The 20,637-nt window shown below is 36.8% G+C and overlaps 1 protein-coding gene across 2 annotated transcripts in view; it reads left to right on the forward strand.

Moving 5' to 3' along the window:
• The window catches only part of GALNT13 (polypeptide N-acetylgalactosaminyltransferase 13), a 544,730-nt gene that overhangs the window by 515,448 nt on the left and 8,645 nt on the right, over positions 1-20,637 (forward strand). For both annotated transcript variants that reach the window (XM_045867449.1, XM_045867450.1), the window contains exon 12: positions 17,675-17,809. In XM_045867449.1, the coding sequence (XP_045723405.1) occupies positions 17,675-17,809 (135 nt within the window). The remainder of the gene's footprint in view (positions 1-17,674; positions 17,810-20,637) is intronic.

A 20,637-nucleotide genomic window follows, 5' to 3' on the forward strand; every position in this document is an offset into this window, starting at 1 on the left:
CTCTCTCTCAAATACATAAATAAAATCTTAAAAAAAATAAATAAATAAAAGTCATCTTAGGAAACAACAATGATATCAAAGTATGTCAGTGCACATAGCAGGACAAAAGAAATATTTATTCTGTTGATTAATCAATTAATTATGGTGTATCATCATATCAGCCTATGCTCTAAAGACCTTAAAATTAAATTTCTGTAGGGCTTAAATGTTAAAATACTTTAAGCTCTTTAGGAAATACGTGTAAATTTATATTCATTTTATTAATGGGATTCCCAGAATTTTTTTTTAAACCCTCCCTTAAAAATTAAATATCACACATTCTCATAAAGAAGAAAGTTTAATACTACTCTAGTTTAATAAAATCCCAACACACACACACACACACACACACACAGCTTCTCTTATCTCACACCATCAATAGAACTATTCTCACTGAGAAGGGTAAGCTGTTAGCACAAAAATCTACTAGAAGAAAAATGTTAGCAGCATCTGTCTGTTCCCTCACCTCACCCATTTATCTCCTTTGCAGTCCGTGTTAAGTACAGACAGACTCCAAGCTTTCCACTAACATTACCAACATAAGCTTGTCTGCAAAAACCAGCAGAGCTTTTCCCCTCAGCGATGTTTCAATCTTCTGAACCTCATTTCTCTCTCCGTTTTATCTTCAAGTGCTTTTTTCCTGACTTATGCATAATTCTTCTTGACTCAACACCCTAGTCTTATCATTACTGAGCTGCTTCCTTGTTTAAGTAACCTTCCTGATGACATTTTTGTATATTTAATATTAAAAAAATTAACAATGTGAATGCATGAATCTACTATATATAAAGAACATTAAGGTCCTTTGAAATGATCTCCTGTTTTTCCCCCTTAGACCACATGTGTGCCTAAATTTCATGGAGGATGTAAATAATTATTTTAATTTACCATGTGAAGCGGTTTATAGTAGATGATGTAATAATTTAATCTTGGCTTAATTGAGTAGTAAAAAACCACTTTATTAACTTCTAAGTAAGGTAAACAATGTCTATGATTTCTAAATTAACAGTGTTGGCTAGCCTACTTTTATATTCACTGGAAGCCAAGCAGAATCCATACTTATAATTATTTGCTTTGCTATACCTAAGATATTCTTCATCTTACTGAGTTCTTAATTCTATCATAGTTATTAAATTCTGTAGAAGAGAAGTAACAGGTAAGGGTATTTCTAGGTTTTTATTTTTCTTTCAAATATGAAATCTTGATTTTTCAGGAAAGAAAAGTTAGCACAATAAAGCCTCAGTAACAAAAAAACTAGAAAATAAATTCATATTCAAATACTTGACTAACCAATGTTAGAAAAAGAAACAAAGTTTGGAAAAAGGAAAACTCTATAAAATCTGCAAATTTCATAGCCAAGTAAAATGTCAGGTATAATATTTTTATAGCACCAAGATTCTTAAAGCATTCTTTACTTAATACTCACCAGTTTTTGAAAGGAGTTATCAGGAGTGCCTGAGTGGTTCAGTCAGTTAAGCGTCTGACTCTTGGTTTCTGCTCAGGTCATGAGCTCAGAGTCATGAGATCCAGCCCTGCACTGGGCTCCACGCTGACTGTAGAGCCTGCTTAAGATTCTCTCCCTCCTCTTCTGCCCCTCCCTCCTGCTTGCTCTCTCTCTCTCTCTCAAATAAATAAATAAATGAATGAGTGAATGAATGAATAAATAAATAAAAGGAGTTATTGTATATAAGATATTATGAAGATAAACCAATTAAAGGCAAGCTTACATATCTGGATGACAGAAAACAAAATGTTTTAGGGTTTTTATTTCTTCACAATTAAGTATATATTCCAAAAATATTTTTCATGGTTAGAAATGTAGACATAACAATAGTGACAAAATATCTTTCATATTTTAATGGTCCTAATTATATATTCTTTGTGTCAAGTAAATAAGAATTTTATCTGAGATATCATGGGAATGTCATTGCTTTTCTGTTAAACTATGAACAGTTCTTTCTCATTTTATTAGGCAATCCTCCTAGTTAATACTCTATTCTCACCATTAAAGCCTATTATTTTTATTTAAATAGAAGTATACCAATAATTTCTTCTTTGCATAAAACAATATTTTTATAGGATTAATTGCATTCTACACTAAATTAAAGCATAGGTCAGCAACATGAGTTGGTTTAGTTATTTCTATTTTTAAAGCTTTTTAAGAATAGAGCATGAATTTTTGGTCCTAACAGCCTCTGACAGTGATGGGGTGAAAACTGTTATATATTGAATGCTATTCCTATAGTAGACCTTTACCAGATGCTTTAAATATACATAAAATTTGATTCTCAGAATAACCCTAATAGAAAGATATCATAAATGGGTTCCATTTTTCATATACTTTATTACACTATATCATACTTGATCTGAGTCAGCTTTGGTAAAAAGTCAATATCGATAGCATCAGAAGACCTGGGTGTCAAATTGCTCTCTGCCTATCTTAGTCTGCTCAGGCTGCCATAACACAACATCGTAGATGGTTTCAACAACAGACCTTTATTCTCTCACAGGTCTGGAGGCTGGAAGTCCCAGATCAGGATGCCAGAATGGTCAGGTTCTGGTGGGGACACTTTCCTGGCTGGTACAGTGCCACATTATGGCTTTGTCTTCATGTGGCAGAATGAGAGCTAGCTCTGGTCTCTCTCTTCCTCTCCCTGTAAGGGCACTAATCCCATCATTGGGGCTCCACCCTCATGACCTCATCTAAACCTAATTAAATCCCAAAGACCTTACCTGCAAACGCCATTGTATTGGCAGCTAGGGTCAACATAACAGTTGGAGAGAGGGGGAAACACAAACATCCAGTTCATAGCAATGGCTGTATGGAAGTTCTTTACCCTTTCTGCCCTCAGTTTCTAATACTGTAATTGATATGGTTGAACTAGATGTTCACCAGTTCTAGTATTCTTTATCCCTACTGTTAGATAAGAAAGAGCATCAAGTCCAGATGATTTGTGAAATCTTTGTTCCAGTGACAGGGGACATGAATTTAAAAGGCTAAGAATTTAGGGAAAAAAAAAAAAAAAAAAAATATATATATATATATATATATATATATATATATATATATAAAATTGTTCTGGAAAATGTCTTAGAACAATGTGAAAATTTTAAGCAATCTGTCAGTCACCAAAACCTAATGATTTAAAGAAAGAAAAAAAACAAACTCTGTTAATCAAGAATTCCTTGAACACCGTATGTATACCCAGCAATGTATGGGTGGTGCCAAGAGGAATATGAAAATATACCCAAAACTCAAACTCTTTTTCTGTGTATAGGGAAGTTGAAAAAGATGCTATTTGTTACATGACATGGAATCCTTCCATGAGTGTCCCTAAGAGAATTTCATACTGCACTGAGTATTAAGAAGAGTTGGTTGTCTCCTGAGAAACAGGTTTTTCTTTTCTTTCTTTACTGCCAAACACATGGTTCATCCAGAGAAAATTAATAATATTCTGTGGAAAAATATTTATAATGGCCTTATATTGGATTCTTTCATTCTTTTAAACATTACCATTGTTTATGTAGATGGATTTTTTCCTCTCTTATTTCTTGCTGTGTGTATGTTACATAGCTATGTAAAATTCTGTTTAAATCTACTTCCACTTTTTACAAGATGAAATATAAATAAATAAATAGGCACACAATCCCTATACTCAGTCCCAATGAGAATACAAAGCAATCATTGTTGAAACAAAAAGGATTTGTGCTGCTCTGCCTTAGGAGGCATTCAGAGAAGGGTCTAATAAGAACAGGAGTGGGTCTGAAAGGGTCACAAAGCTGTTGGTGAGCACAGAGAATGGAGTGTCTGCAAGGACAGTGGGGATCCTAGCCCAGATGGAGTAGAAGGCCTGGACTGAAGAGAGTGGAACAGTAAGTTTTATAGGTAGAGGAGCTAAGATTATAATAGAATGTAAATGTCAAGCAAGGGAATTTCGATTTGAAGGGACAAAAGGAGCAAAGAGTTTTCAACTGCAAAGGTTGTCAAAGGAGAGCTATTCCTAATACAACCTCATGAAAATACTTGGACATGAACTGTTATCAAAAATGACATGGTGAATATAGCCAAAATGAAAAGGGCTTTTTATTCTTGTTATTTAGTATCCAAGTATAATTTCACCACAAGCAGGGACAGACTATAGAACTTTCTCTCAGTTCATTTCTTTTATTCTTTTATCAAGGGACTTGATCCAATAGAGAGCAAGAAGCTACCTGTAGTATATACAAAAATGATATGTTTCCATTAAAGGAAAAAAGGCTTCAGTAGGTTACCATAGAAACAGCCTAGCATCCATTCCAGTTTCTAATAAAGGATCTTAGTCTTCTAATGAAAACCTACCAGATAGGTATATTTCTACTCTAACATTCTAGATGCTAACTTTCTAAATAGATTTGGGGATGTTCTTTTTATTTAAAAGAAGTAAAATATGTGCGTCTGGTGGGGATATGCAGAATTTTTTTAAGAGACACTTTTTTGGCAAATAAGTAAATAAATTAAAAAACCGGCAAATTCAGAGGTGCATTTTATGCTCATTGCAACATCAAGGAATGATCAAAGTGGTCTTTTTTTTTTTTTTAAAGATTTTATTTATTTGATAGAGAGAGTGAGAGAGCACAAACAGGGGGAGCAGTAGAAGGAGAAGGAGAAGCAGACTCCCCACCAAGTAAGGAGCCCAATGCAGGGCTTGATCCCAGGACCCTGGGATCATGACCTGAGCCAAAGGCAGATGCTGAACCATCTGAGCCACCCAGGTGGCCCCAAAATGGTCTTTATAGTTCACAGGGGCCAGTGTTCAATCCATGTCTTACACACAGCTAAGAGCAAGTGCCACTTCTATGTGGCAAAAATGGTCACATTATAATTCCATCTACTAAAGAGAACTTTTCTTCATCTTGCCAGTGAAACAAGTGGCCCAAACAAGATTTATTACAGGAGTCCTCGTGTGTTACAGATAAATCTAATATAAAGATATGGCCTCCAGTTTTAGACTAACTTTTTAGAGACATATTAAAATTGATCTCTGAGATCTTCTGTAAAGAAGAATTCCAAATAATTTATGTAGATAATCCCCCTTCCAGAAAGGAGAATTTAACTCTCTTGCCCACCTTGCATGTGGACTGTGCTTACTGACTTGTTTTCAAACAGTAAAACATGAAAGCTGGTGGTGGTGGTGGTGGTAATTCTACGGTGGAGAAACATGGCTGATGCTACCTTGGGTAAGTGACCAAGGCTCTGCATCATGAGCCATGTTGGTACCATACACTGTTGATATGATATGATGAGAATGCTACTTCACCTTCATGGCCTTCCTCTCAAAAACATTCTAACAACAAGATAAACATTAGACAAGCACAAACTGAGGGACATTCTGTAAAATACCTAGCCAGTGCTCCTCAAAACTGTCAAAGTCATCAAAAAGATGAAAGTCTGAGCATCTGTCAGAGTAGGCTAAGGAGACATGATGACTAAATGTAATGTGGTATCGAATGAGATCCTGGAAAAAAATGAACATGGGATCAAATGGACACTTTAAGGAAAAACAGTGAAATATGAATAGTCTAGAGTTTAATTTTTTAAATATCCAAGAAGTAAATGTTAAGTGTGTGAAAAGAGCATGGGATTTGGGGCCTGATAGACCGTATTTCAAAGACAGGTTCTCATAAACTGAGTGACATGGGGGAATCTATTCAATTTTTTCAAGCACCCTACTCCTCATTTGCAAAGGAGAAAATATAATGCTTACCTTGAAAGGCTATTGAGGAAACATATATGTGGTCTATCATATCTCCATATACAGTATACTTAAAATGACTTCCATCTTGCCTAATACCCAGCAGGTGCTCCCCAAATGGCGTATACTTTCTCTCCTTTCATTTGCTTGCAGCCCAGCATCCAAAGGTTCTACCCAACCTCTATCCTTTTGTCTGAGCACCTGTCAGAGTAGGCTTTCACTGCCAGAGGCCTCTTTGCCCACTTAGTCACTCCTGGGGAATTAATTCTACGTGGAAGCACACCTCAAGCCAACTGAGGGCAGACGGCAAATGTTATCCCAGCTTCTTCACCCTTCAAGGGAACTGCTTGTTCTATACCAGAGATCCCCAAATGTTTAAGCTCCAGTTACCCACAGTATAATTTGTAACGTACCCTTTGTTAGTTCTTTTTCCTTCCCTGCTCACCTACTAGTCTTTCCTGGGACTATTGAACTAATGAACTACTTGCACTTGAATCTTTGTTTCACTTGCAAACTAAGTAGAGCCTGATCTTTTTTGCCACAATGATGAATGCCATAAATCCAAAGGACTACTTTGAGCTTGAAACCACCTAGAAAAATTTAGTTTTATTTGCATCCAGTGCAAATGTAATAATCTGGAGGTTACTTTTTTTTAAATGATGTCTAATATAATCTAAAGAGTAGTTTACCTTTACAGATTAAAGGTCGTTGTAACTGATACACATTAAGTGTACCTTTGTGCCATCTAGGACATTATAATTTACCTTTTGAGGCTTTTTATATATTTAATCATTTTTATCTAATTATTATGCCATATACCAGACTTTCAAGAAGCACCTAATGATATAATGAAAGTGAATACCTTTTAAGATAGGAAATATTACCCAAATACCAGTAAAAATATATTCAGAAAGGATCACACAAAGTCTTTCACCATGAATTTGTGGCTAATAAACACTAAAACAAATATACTAGCTTATAGAGATGTCACATGAATGATATATATTATCGCTGCTGTGTCTACTTTACATTTACAGGCATAAATCAGTAAGAACCTCAAAGACCAAATATCTTGGTGCTCCATGGTACCAACCAATGAGATAGTGATAGAGGGAAACTAGGTATTAAATTGCCTTGACTGAAGGAAATTATCCCATCCAATAATCCATTTGAGTTTCCTGGCAATTTATATGTGTGAGGGCAAATTCGTCAGAGAATGAATATTTAAGGAATGATATAATCAAGAAATATAGCAGAGAATACCATAAAGAGGAAGATAATTTGTTACAGAAAATCATTACAAAGAGAACATGGAGAACAAAGTTCAAGTCAGGTTGAAAGAGTGGAGGAAACTCTTACAAAAATGTTGGCACCCTATTAGATGTTCATGTCTTGAATTCAAAGTTTCATGAAGAGCCTGTATGGTTCAGATAAGGTCTGAAACATTTAACATGTTCAAAAGTATTTGTTGAATAAATAGATGGATGAACGATTAAATGAATAAATAAATGATAGAGACATAGCATGGGAGAAGATATTCCACATGGTAAGAATAATTCTAATTTTTGTATGTATTTCCTTTTTCCTAATGGTCACTCACTGTATCAGTTTTCTATCATTGTATATAGCAAGATACTACAACTTCAGTGGCTTACAATAACACAAAGTTATTATCTCATAGTTCTATGGGTCTAATTCAGGCACGACATGGCTGGTTCTCTGCTTAGGGTCTCACAGAACTAAAATCAAGGTGTTGGCCAGAGCTGAGACCTCACTGGAGGGTCAGAGTCCTCTTCCACACTTCCTGGTTATAGGCAGATTTTAGTTTCTTGCAGTTGGAGAACTGAGCTTCCATCATTTTGTTTTTTGGTGCATGGCTTTTTGTGGGTTTTTTGTTTTGTTTTGTTTTGTTCTGGCTCTCTGCCAGGAGTTCTTCTCAGCAGTGGGGGGCTCTTCTCAGTACCCCTGCTATGCTGGCCCTCTCCAAAACAAGGCAGTGTGTGTCTTCAAGGCTGTAGGAAAATCTCTCTCTTAAGTTGGCTAATTCTAGGTCTTACATAACATAAAGTAATCATGGAGTGAGTGACTTTCCTGTCATAATAGTCTCATCTACACTCAAGGGGAGGGTGTTTATAAAGGGCATGTATATTGGGAGAGGAATCTTGGGACCATCTGAGAATTCTACCACAGTCACATAAAGAATAACATCTGCATGTTCAAGCATATCTAGTGGGATAACCAATTGGGCTTAAATTTGCAATTTATATTCTTCAGTACTATAAGAGTAAAATATGAGTAGCTGGAACATAATGTTTATATATTAGATTTCTTGAATGGTAGACTTCCTTGAAAATCCTTCAAGACAGAGTAAAGTATTGTTTAAAATGGGAAGATTGAACAATGAAGTAGAAAGAAGAAATGTCAAAATTGGTTATTGTATTCGTGTATCCTTTTCATTCTTTTACCTTGCTCTCTTGCTCAGTTTTTCACAAAGTGAACTAGAGATTCCAAAGACAAATTGTTTTCATTTCAATTCAATAAGTAATTATTGGGCAAATATTCTTTTCCTAGGATTGTTTCCATAGGCGTTCAAAAATATATCTTTAATATTTGTTATTGGGACAGCAGGATTTTAAAAATAAAATAAAATAGAGCACAAAGATGAGACAGGATATCATCAAATGAGGATTGTATGCCTAGATTTTGAGCAGATAGTAACTAAAACTGAGATGCTATTTGCATCAAATACTCTGTTTAGAGTTGACATGAATTACCTCCTTCAACCTCTGAAGTAGCCCAGAAAACAGGGGGCATCTTTATCCCTTTTCCAAGATGAGGGAGCCAAGATTTTGACAACTCATAGTAACTCTGGTTCTGATGAGTAGCAGAGGATAGTCCCAAATGCAGGTCTGTGTCATTTCCCAAAGCCCATTGTTTGAGTGCTGTCCTGCTCTCCAGATATACACAGGAGAGCCTGGGCGGCTCAGTCGGTTAAGCGTCTGCCTTGGGCTCAGGTCATGATCTCAGGGTCCTGGGATCAAGCCCCATGTCGGGTTCCTTGCTCAGTGGGGTGCCTGCTTCTCCCTCTCCTTCTGCCCCTCTGCCTGCTTGTGTTCTCTCTGTCAAATAAATAAATAAAATCTTTAAAAAATAAATAAATTCGGGGCACCTGGGTGGCTCAGTTGGTTAGGCGACTGCCTTCGGCTCAGGTCATGATCCCAAAGTCCTGGGATCGAGTCCCACATTGGGCTCCCAGCTCATCGAGAACTCTGCTTCTCCCTCTGACCCTGTCCCCTGTCATGCTGTTTCTCTCTCTCTCTCAAATAAATAAAATCTTAAAAAAATAAATAAATTAAATTAAATTAAATTAAATTTTTAAAAAAGATTTACACAAATGATGCCTGCAATACAATGCAGATAAGTAGGTGAGAGTAGTTAACAAAATGCTACAAGAAGAAAGTGAAAAAAGTACTAAAACTTCAGGTAAGGTAGTAGTCTTTTTCTGGGCAAAGTGGAATTAGGATAGTTCTAGTGGTGTGAGCAGAACATACCCAGTCAGGAATGAAAAGATGAGGGGACTTGCTGAGCACCAATTCAGAAATGTAAAGTTGTTAATGCATCATGGACAATGTTGAGGACAGGATGAGAATACTGAACATGAGATACACACTCACATCTTTTTTTTTTTTTTTTAAGATTTTATTTATTTGTCAGAGAGAGAGAGCACAAGCAGGGGGAGCAGCAGAGGGAGAGGGAGAAGCAGACTTCCCACTGAGCAGGGAGCCCCCTGCGGGGCTCAATCCCAAGACCTTGGGATCATGACCTGAGCTGAAGGCAGACGCCCAACTGACTGAGCCACCCAGGTGCCCCCCACATCCTACTTTTAACAATAGAATTTGAGAGCATTAAATCTGTAAAAGACCATAGATATCATTTAGGCACATAAGGTAAGTCAAAATCACACAGCCAGAAGCTACCTACTCTCCTTACCCGCTTCTACACAGACCACGAGCTAACAGGCCTGAGATGAAGCCTGAAATCAGTTAAGACAGAAAAACATCCTGTCTGGGAGCAAAAGTCTCTTTCCTTGGCAGCTCCATTGATGAATTCAACTCCATTTATGCATTCCTCATGCTAATTTCACAATGGTGTGACATACAGTCAGAGAGAACATTTTGAAAAATCACGTTGTTAAAGGTCTAATTTTTGTTGTTAAACAATTTTCTTATTATTTCAATCCAAATTTACCTGGGCTATTTTTACTGAATGAGGGGGGAAGAAAACTATTAGAATGTGTGTGTGAGCTTTTTAAAATAATCCTTCTGGACTCTAACAGACTTCTCAAATTGACTGCACTTCAAATACCTAAAGCAATCTCCTAGAGGGCCCAAAGTTGCAAAATGAGTAAGTCATGGGATGTAAGAGGCAGTGTAGTCAAGTGAAAGAAAATGCCAGTGAGCTTGGGGTCCAGAGAAACTTCTGTCACAAAGTGGCTCTGGCCAAGTATGTGAATCCTGTAACTCTGTTGGCTTAGGTTCTTCAAAGAGAAAGCGAAGCATTTGGCGTAGAGTGACGGAGTCCCTTCAAACTGTGAACTTCTGTAGTAAATAGGATGAACTCAACAGGAAAAGTATTTTATAAATTCACAACTAAATCTAGAAAAATCACCACCTCTATAATAAAGCTGAATCAAATACACTTATGAACCTTCTAAACACACACGGAATGTATATGAACATAATGTAAATATATAAAAATTAGTGTGGGTATTTTAAGTGTTTCTTCGGGTTCAGATGGAAGAACGCCTGTAGCAATGCAGAACCAGCAGAGGGCGTTTCGTTCCTGAGCCTCTTGCACAGAACAGTGAACCTGCTCTGCATCTGGTGTTGCTTCAGTAGTTTTGCCAGCAGCAGCTTATGCTCCAAATCTGAGCAAAATTTGCTTGCAGTTTTTCAAATTTCAAATTTTTCAAAGGGGTAAAGATAAAAGTGGTTTTTAAAAAGTAACTATACAACATTAGGATCTTAAGTATGGTATGTATAGTGCACATTCTTTCATTGTGTGAAACAAAGCAATATGCAAAATATTTTAGATCCTTCTCCCAACAGTCCTTGAAAATCATCAAAATGTTTTATTTGTAGATATTTGAAGAAGTATAACATAAATGCCTTTGAACATACTTCCCAAAGTGAAATATCCAGGACAAACCACATGCGTATGTGAAGTAATGAAAATGCTTACCTTCTCTACAAAAAAAAAATTAAGATTGAAGGGCACTGAGATTGAAATTGGCTGTCACCTTTTCTGTGTTAGGAATTGTTCCTAAACTCATTTGAGTACCTCAATTCAGAGACAGAAATTAATCTGATCTCTATAAAGTCTACAATGAAAGCAGGTAATTCACCTCATCACAGTCAAGAAGCACTTTATTAAGATATATTTAAATAGAAAAATGATTGTAAAAATGATTGTTGCTTTCAGAAAGCATAAGTGGATGTTATAAATCTCAGCCCAGATACCAAGATAAAACAGATGTGAAATCTAAAATCAGACTTCCCTATGCAGAATTTGCAATGACAATTTGGAAACTGCTTGCATGATTTTAGACCCTTCAACCATCATACGGAATCAAAGGAGGTGTACACGTTTCTTCGGGCTACCGTAACAAACTCCCACAAACTGTGTGGCGTGAACGTAGAAGTTTATTGTCTCTCAATACTTGAGGCTACAAGCCAGAAATCACGGTGTCCGGAGGGGCATATTCCTTCCGAAACCTGTAAGGGAGAAGCATTTGTTGCTGCTTCTAACTTCTGGTGTTTGCCTGCAATCCCCATGGTTTGTAGATGATGCATCGCTCCGATTTCTGCCTCCGTCATTACGGAGGCCTGTTTTCTGTGTATGCCTCCATCTCTGTCTTCTCCTAGAGACACCAGTCATTTGGATTAAGGGTCTTCCCTATCCAGTATGATCTCACGGTCGTTTACCTAATTCCATCTGCAATGACCTTACTTCCAAATACATTGGAAGTTCACATTCTGAGGTGCTTAGAGGTAAGGACTTCAGCATTTCTTATGGGGGACACAATTCAACCCATAACGGGAGGTATCACAAGGTGTTCTTTTCTAGGAAAAGAACAGTGGCCCTGCCTTTAGAGAGGAGGGGATGGGATTCTTGCTTCCAGGGACAAACCTTACTGAGAGGAGGACTCAGGGCAGGGGCAGCTTCCTGGGTGTGCAATATGCCCTCAAGCAGGGCCTTACAATTTGAAAGCCTTAATAATTTTTGAACAATAAATCCTGCATTTGCATTTTGCACTAGGCCCTGCAAATTATGGAGAACACCATTTGAAAAGTTTGCTTGCTATGTGCTTCATGCTCGTGGGGATTGTGGCAGGCTGTGACTTGACTCACACATCGTAAAGCTGGTCTCTGACAACTGAATTGAAGTGACTGCACCGCCTGAGTCAGCTTGCCTCCCCAAGTTGGTCAAGTCATAAAAAGTGGCCCACTTATAAAATATGCATTGTCCTCTTCATTAGCACTGCGGTGAGAGGTGCTTAGCAATGGGAATCTCTGAAGAACCATAAACACTCCCGGGAGAAGGAGCTTTAAATCTCTGCCATGCCAGAGAACAGGAAGGGGTTATCAAGAGACAGTTTAGGGTGGTCCAGTTTGTCCCCTTACCTCTGGTTTCCCCATGCCTCCACGTTTTGGGGGGGTTCTGTGAGCCTGATCACGTAGCCCCCTATCTATCTCTCCCTACCTAGCTCCACCTGTCCCTTACTCATTCCTCCCCCTGGAATAGTAACCCTAACTGCCTTTAGGGAATGGGACGATGATCACTCTGGCTGCTTCCTGCTGAAATGGGGTGGCGGGCTGTGTGGCAGTTAGAATCTATGCAGGGCTAGGTCCAGGGCTACTGGTATGGCTCCAGGGGGTCACGATGTGCAGCAAATGGTACATATGCATTAGCACATGCAAAAGGATGAACATAAAACAAGTATTAGGCCCAAAATTATGATCACATCCCTTAGATAAGATCCCCAATTACCATTTTTGTCAAATAGATCAGTGGATATCTTGACCTAGGCGTGTGGGGTGGATCGGACCACCCTGCCCTAGGTGTGTGGGGTGGGTGTTTATGATACCAACAAGGAATAACCAACCAGGCCCTAAAAAGGAAGTAAGCCATTGAAGGTGTTATGACTAGTCCTTGCTCAATGGTGATATCAATAGAAATGTTAAAAGAATTTAAGTTCTCTGGTTAGCTTTCTATAAAAGACCAACCCTGTGGCAACCCTGACGGGACTCCTCTCACTCTTGAGAGTCTTTTCTGTATCTTCACTTAATAAAAAAAAAGAGAGAGAGACAGTTTAGGTAAGACCTCTTATACTTTTACGACCCTGGAGGAATCAAAAACCAATTTGCAGCCTGGGGGAGTTTGGGAGTGGGCAAGAGAGATAAGAAAGAAAAGAAGCTCTCAAGATGGTGAAATAGAGAAGTTACCCATGCCCTATCCCACTGCAGGCTTCCAACCTAAAGCACATCCAGTTTCAAGAAAGGGAGAAGATTTGGGATTACATTTGTTCAGAATTTCAATTAATAATATTAAACAGACCATTCTAATTTCTGAACTGAATCCCCAGGGGTCCTGGACAAGTAAGCAGACAAACCTATAGTTTTCATCTAGGGGTAGGGAAAGATGCATTATTTCTTTCAAAGTAAGGGGTTAATAGGTGTTAGGGGCTGAATTGTGCCCCGCCTCCCCAGTCCTATGTTGAAGTTCTAATCCCAGTATCTCAGAATGTGACTACATTTGGAGATACAGGGTCTTTAAAGATGTGATTGAGATAAAATGAGATCATTAGGGTGGTCCCTAACCTAATATGGATGTTGTTTTTGTTTTTTTTTTCTAAAGATTTTATTTATTTATTTGAGAGAGAGAGTGAGAGAGAGAGAGAGCACAAGAGGGGGGAGCGGGAGAGGGAGAAGCAGGCTCCCTGCCGAGCAGGGAGCCCGATGCGGGACTCGATCCAGGGACTCCAGGATCATGACCTGAGCCGAAGGCAGTCGCTTAACCAACTGAGCCACCCAGGCGCCCTGGATGTTGTTTTTATAATAAGAAGTGATTAGGACACAGTCACAGAGGGAAGACCGTGGAAGACACAGGGAAAAATAAAAAAAATGGTCATCTACATTGATGAAAAGAGAGAGGTCCACAGAAGAAACCAATCCCACTGATACCCTGATCTGGAACTGTGGCCTCCAGTAACTCTGAGAAGATTAAAAGCCACCTAGTCCATGGTACTTTGTTATGGCAGCCCTAGCAAACTAATAGGAGACAATAAAAACTGAATTGTTATAGTTTTCAAAGTAGTTTTGGAAGGGCCCACAAAATGGAACAAAGGATCTATCCCTTCTTATAAGATAGTTTAACATAAAACAATTGAGTAAGATTGGCCTTTTTAGTGGTTGTTTCTATAGCTAGCTTGACCAACAGACTACAGAGATGTGTATTGCTAGATGGCTCATAATTTTATGTGTTAAAACAAATATGAAGATTAGGTGCAAAACAGAATTTTCAAAGCACCGTAAATTATTGCATCTATACAGTTCACGTAAAGAGCTCTACTTACTATGCTTTGTAATAATGCTAAGTTGGTATGCATAGGAATATGAATGTAATTGTACAATGTAACAAAAGGGCAAACTTATTTAATATAATATATATGAATCGTACCACACATGGTTTCTAACACAGGTGCTCAATTAATGTTAACTTCCTCCATATTCTTTTTTTTTTTAATATTTTATTTATTTATTTGAGAGAGAGAGAATGAGAGAGAGCACATGAGAGGGGGGAGGGTCAGAGGGAGAAGCAGGCTCCCCGCAGAGCAGGGAGCCCGATGCGGGACTCGATCCCGGGACTCCAGGATCATGACCTGAGCCGAAGGCAGTCGCTTAACCGACTGTGCCACCCAGGCGCCCCCATATTCCTCTTTTATAATGGATAGAAGGACACTGAGATTGATTCTTTTACTCTGCTTCTAGTCACCTTCATTTAAAGTGATGAGACTTTGATTTAACCCATTGTTATTAGAATCAATCTGGCATTGGAGCAACTGAAAAAATATGCTAAATCTAGCATTTGTGTAACTCACTTCCGGTTTTAGTGAGAATCAGTCTCGATAACCAATGCTAAAGTAATTTGAGTGGTAACCAGAAAGGGAGGAATAGTGTGCAATTTTTGTGAAAGAACATACAAGTAGACTTCACTATTGAGGGACTCGATCTTGTAAAGTCATCACCATGTGTGATGTTTAAGTTAATGTGCTTCATATGTGGTTCAGGATTGAAAATCTTACCTTATAATCAGGCATTAATGTTTTAACTGCAACAGGAGAACAGATCAGGCAGATACTCTGCCAGGAACCACACATACCAACTGCAATGTGGGGTATTGACACAGGCAAGGGCCGTAGGGAGCCCCTGCTTCCTAGCGAATCTAAAGCAAGATGTGAGGTTGTCCCCAAAGTCGTAGAGGGTGACTATATACACTACAGGTGTCAGGTCAGTCTGTCATCAGGTATGAGAGGTCCTCCTCAAGACTGTGTGCCAAGGGGTCGGCACAGAGAGGCAAGAGCCAAGCCTGCTGGGCTCCTGTCCTAAAATTCTTTGGGAACTGGACATACTATCAAGGCAGGAATCCATATACGAGGCCACATCCTGGGAGCACCTATAAGACTGGGATAATAACACTAGGTATCAGTCACTGACTGCTATCTGCATACCTGGATCTCTACAAAGTACTTTGCATGTAAAATTTTAGTCTATCCCAAAGTGAGTTCCATGAGCCTCCTATGGTAGGAGATATGAAAAAGCACAGAGATGACAATGATGGGTAAAAAGAGGATAGATATAAAGGGTAAATAATTGAGATCAAGCCTAATAATTTCCGGATAAAATCAAGAAAGACATGTATATACTGACATGCACTGACTTTGTATTATTATACAGAATAAAAACCATCCTAGAAATACTTCAGCATAAAAATGAGATTCTCAGGTATGAAAAATAAATTAATCCTGTTAATTATTCATTAGGATTTGTTAACCAATTAATTAATGCCAGAAAATAGTGAAAGCATTATATACAGATCTTTTTAAAGGAAAAATTATTTGTGGGCCAAGTATTTTAACATCAGTTAAGTTTTTCTTCAAGTACAAAGGCCAAAGAAAGATAATTTCAGATAATATATATAGGCTCAGAAAATATTCTATGAATAAATCTTTCTTGAATGTAAATCACTTAAAATAGCTACTGATTGACCGTAAAATGAATTACAGTTAGGAATTAAGGAACAAAGAAAGTGGATGACTTCTCTCAATAGGTAAAGTTTCCCAACTATCATAAGAGACCTGAGGAGAAATCATTGTTCAGGCTGTAATTATACTCATACAAAATTAGTGGCAAATGTGGATGCTTTGGTGTCTCCATTTACATTGGCATCTGTATACAACTAAAAGAGTATAATTTCTATGTGGAAAATTACACTTCACATTAAAACAAAAGATAAAAGAGATTTCTCTAGAAATTTCCCTCCTTCAAATTAAGGTTTACTACTCGATTCATTTACTTAATTAAATATGTTTGTATTAAATTAAATATTGTATTAATAAATACCATGTTTGGAAAGGATATAGTACTAATATCTGATGGGTGTTTCTTTTATTCTTAGTTTCATCATAATTTCCATTAAAAGTATGAACATTAAAAAGTACTAAAGATAGGAAATTTTTTTTCTGAATGCCATACATGAAATCTGTATTTTATATAGTTCAATTAAATGAACTTCATCTACTTCTCAAGTTTTTACATCTGTGTGAAGAATTGCTTTTGCATTTTTCTCCTACCACTTATGATTTTCAGGGAAGCCCTGAGTCACAGTGCTGTAGAGGTAACCCCTTCAAGAATAACTTGTTCGGCTTACACACTAGGGCTCCAGAGTTTATAGGGAAATATAGAGCTGACTTCCTCTATTTTTACCAGACTGTTACGGGAAACTAAAAGATCCTCAGATAACCTTCCTCATTACACTCCCTCTTGACATTGTAAGGAAAAAAATACCCATAGAATACTGAACCATGCTTATCAGAGCGAACAGAAGAAAATAACTTTTGTAATTATTAATAATTCTCGTGACCCTTTAATAATCAATGTTATAAATAAACTATTCATGCCAGTTTAAAACATGGAGATTATTATAGTATCAGTTTAAATTAGCTAACGATGAATCTACGCTCCACCTTAACATTTCTTGGATATTTTGAGAAGAACTGAAGCCAAGCCCAGCTATAACCATATGAGAAAGATAAGCATAGAGCCTGCCTTTCTTTAATGAGGTCTCTAGAGAAGCTAATTCTACAACGTTTGGAAACACACTGACAATATTTAATAAAATGTACATGATGTTCTTATGGAGAAAAAGATTTAAATGTCTTTATGAAAAACATTATTCCCTCTATAGAGTTGGGGAATTGGTCATATGGTGGTGAGAACAAGGACTGCCCTCATATAGTCCCATATAGTTAACAAACTTTATTTTACTGAATCTGTTGTGAGATATATAAAGCAAGTACAGTGCAGGAAATACAGTGCCAGTAAATAATGTGTGTTTAATAATTTAATGTGTTAAATTGAGGTTTCACAAAAACCTTATAACACAGTTAACACTGTCCCTGTTTTGCAGGCAGTTGAGGAAAAGGACTAGCTTTCTCAAGGTCACACAGCAGGGACCTTTTGAAAACACAAGTTGATATGAATGCTTCCACAGAGAAATCTGCTATACTGTGACTTTTTTGTTTTTAAGGAGATTATTTTATTAGTTGAATTTTATATTTCCAGGTATTTTCTTATACTGCTGACAAAGAAATCCGAACCGATGACTTGTGCTTGGATGTGTCTAGACTCAGTGGACCTGTAATCATGCTAAAATGCCACCACATGAGAGGAAATCAGTTATGGGAATATGATGCTGAGGTACAGTCTTTTCCTTAATTTACTTATTATTTAGTGCTTAAACTCCATTATATATTTCACATACACTTCAATCCTAAGCTATTTTTCTACACTGGAAGAACTGTATTTTCAAGCATGCATGCTCCTATCTGATAGCATTAGGATGGTATAGTATATAAATAGGGTTTTGTCAAAGGAGTTCATTAGTATAAAAAAATGAATAAGGAAAATAAAGTCATTTTTATGTGCTTACAGTGTGTTAACACGTGTACATGCTTAACATAAATTAGGCAAGGGACCAGCTATGCTTATCTAAGAGGTATGTATGAAGATGCACATTATAGGACAATATCAACAATATTTCCATTTTTCAAATTTCAAGTTGTATACTGTTGTAATTGGTGAAATTTATCCTTCTCAATTTAAGGGGAAAAAAAGAAAAAAGTTGGTAAGATTAGCATGAATGCTCTTTATAATAGTAAATACTTTGCAAAATTCAATAAACTAATTAGGCACATAATCAGCTAAGCGGCATTTTCTCAATATAGCACATCTTTCTGATAGAAGAGAGGGAGAGAAAACAATAAAATTATGGTTGGGAATTTATAGCCAGGCAGTGTGTAAAAACCAGATCAACCATCAGATGGAGCTACTAAAAAAGAAATATTTTCTTCTCCATAAGGAAGTTGCCTTGAAAGTTTCATTTCTTTCAGTTCTCTAGGCTTAGCAAAATGAATTGGGTCATCTGTGTTACATTTTCCACATTATTAAATGGTTGGTGACTTATTTAAGATAAGAAATAAGCTACTCTTGCAAGATAAATAATGCACTAGAGGCAAATGAATTTCACAAATGCAGTGTTCTACCTAAGCCTAAGATATACTTCCCGTGTAACATTTTAAAAACTAGAGTCCTTGGTGTTACTGATATTGCAACAAGGTCTTCTTTTTAAGAACTTTTTGAATGTCATTTCAATTTACATGATGTTGTAGTTTCTTAGCAGGAAAACTTAATGAATTTTTATGTGATTTGAAACTGATTGTGTAGAGTTAAAATTTGGCCTTAAAATTTATGTAATATAACCAAGCTCTTTGGACATACAATACTCTTCTTCTGGGACATAAGGAAGGGCAAACATCTCAAATCTTTCCTATAATGCACCAGTGTGTTCTGTTCAGTCTCTTGTCTCCCCAATACCTCGTTTACCTCTGTCTGACCCCCATTTTTTTCTCTTGAGGTCTCATCATCACCACTCTTTATATTAAGACTGCAGAAGATATTTCCTTCAATAACACATGGGGGTAAACCTGGAACCTTGGTTCCCTCCCTCTTTTATTAGGAAAAGTACAGATAAATGAACAGATAAAGGAGAAATCCTGCAAGTAGTATTTTTTTTTAATAATTTGTTGTTGTTGCTATTGCTCTTTAGTTTTCACCAGGAGCCCAGAACTTCACTGGGCTTGTGCTAAAAGTAAAGAAATCTAGCATGTATTTCTAAGGAAAGGGGAATGAGCGTACATACTTTTTATAAGATGAAGTGGTGTTGAATTTCAGAATACCACTTAAAATCTTCAAACTTTCTTTTGTCTTTGAGTAGATGATGGCTGCTATAGTCATAACTCAGATTCTTTAATTTCTGAAATAACTACATTGTTGGTACATAGGTGTATATTTTGTTTTTATCAGCCAGTAGAAAGACTGTTGAATACTGAGGGATTTTGACAGAAAAGAGAAAAAAAAAGTAGGTTGCTTCACGTAGGACATAGAAATGATTTTTGTAAATTTACTATTTTGGATAACTAATAGTTATGTATGGTAGGATTTTTCAAGCATCGTGGTATTTTGTATCATGTAAACTTTGTTTCTAGAACACACACAAAAAAGCTTATAATATGCCATAAATATTGAGAGATGGTTTTTAAATAAACAATCTGATCATTGTAATGATTATGTAACATAGCTTACTCTACTCTCCTATATGTTTATGTTTTCAAAATTCAAATTGTGATGTTCAACCTGCCTAAATTTAATATTTTAAATCAAAGTATAGATTTTTTTGCCAAATTTATGAATGTATAAATCACAATGTAGAGAAGTCACAAAAGAATTGAATAATTGTAGGAATCATGAATTGCCTTTCTGGAAATTTCAGCTTTGAATAAGATTGATTTTATTTGTGAAAAAGAAAGAAAGAGCTTTTTTATTTTAAAGAAATTGAAATATAATACTTGGGGTCATTTTAGTCTACAGAATAGTCCCAACCCTTGCCACCCAAAGTGTGATTCTGGGACTAGTAACATCACCTGGGAACTCTTTAAAACTTAGGAATCTGAGAACCCGAGTTCACAGAATTACAAGAGCTGAAACTTTTCTTAAAGTTCTCTTCTTTCAGCCTTTATCAGGAGGAAAGTAAGCACAAAGATCACACCACCAGCAGCAGGGATGGAGTTCAGTTCTAAGAAAGTAATCAAAGAAAGCTAGTTACCAGTACAATGTGAATCTCACAGTGTGAAGAGCTCAAATATTCCATCACTTTATCACCCATAGTACTTTCAGTTTTAGAAAAGCAAGTCATAAATAGGAGGAGAATTATTGGAATATGTAGAGAAAAACTGAAATAGTATCATAAAGCCTCAAAACATGGAGTCTATCCAGTTTGCTTCTTAGGTGAGTGATGAGGGGAAAGAAAGGGAATGAAATTTATTGAGTGTCTAAAATTTCATCTGTTTTCTCAAGCAACTCTAACAATAGGCCTAGAAGATAATATTATTATTTGTATTCTTCATAATATTAAATGTAAGTTTAGAGTGTTTAAATAGCTTCTCTAGGTTTTAGACCTCAGGTTTCTG

The sequence above is a fragment of the Mirounga angustirostris genome, unplaced genomic scaffold (assembly GCF_029215605.1).
Source record: "Mirounga angustirostris isolate CCGP_5_RB_7025 unplaced genomic scaffold, mMirAng1.0.hap1 SCAF_3, whole genome shotgun sequence".
Taxonomy (NCBI): domain Eukaryota; kingdom Metazoa; phylum Chordata; class Mammalia; order Carnivora; family Phocidae; genus Mirounga; species Mirounga angustirostris.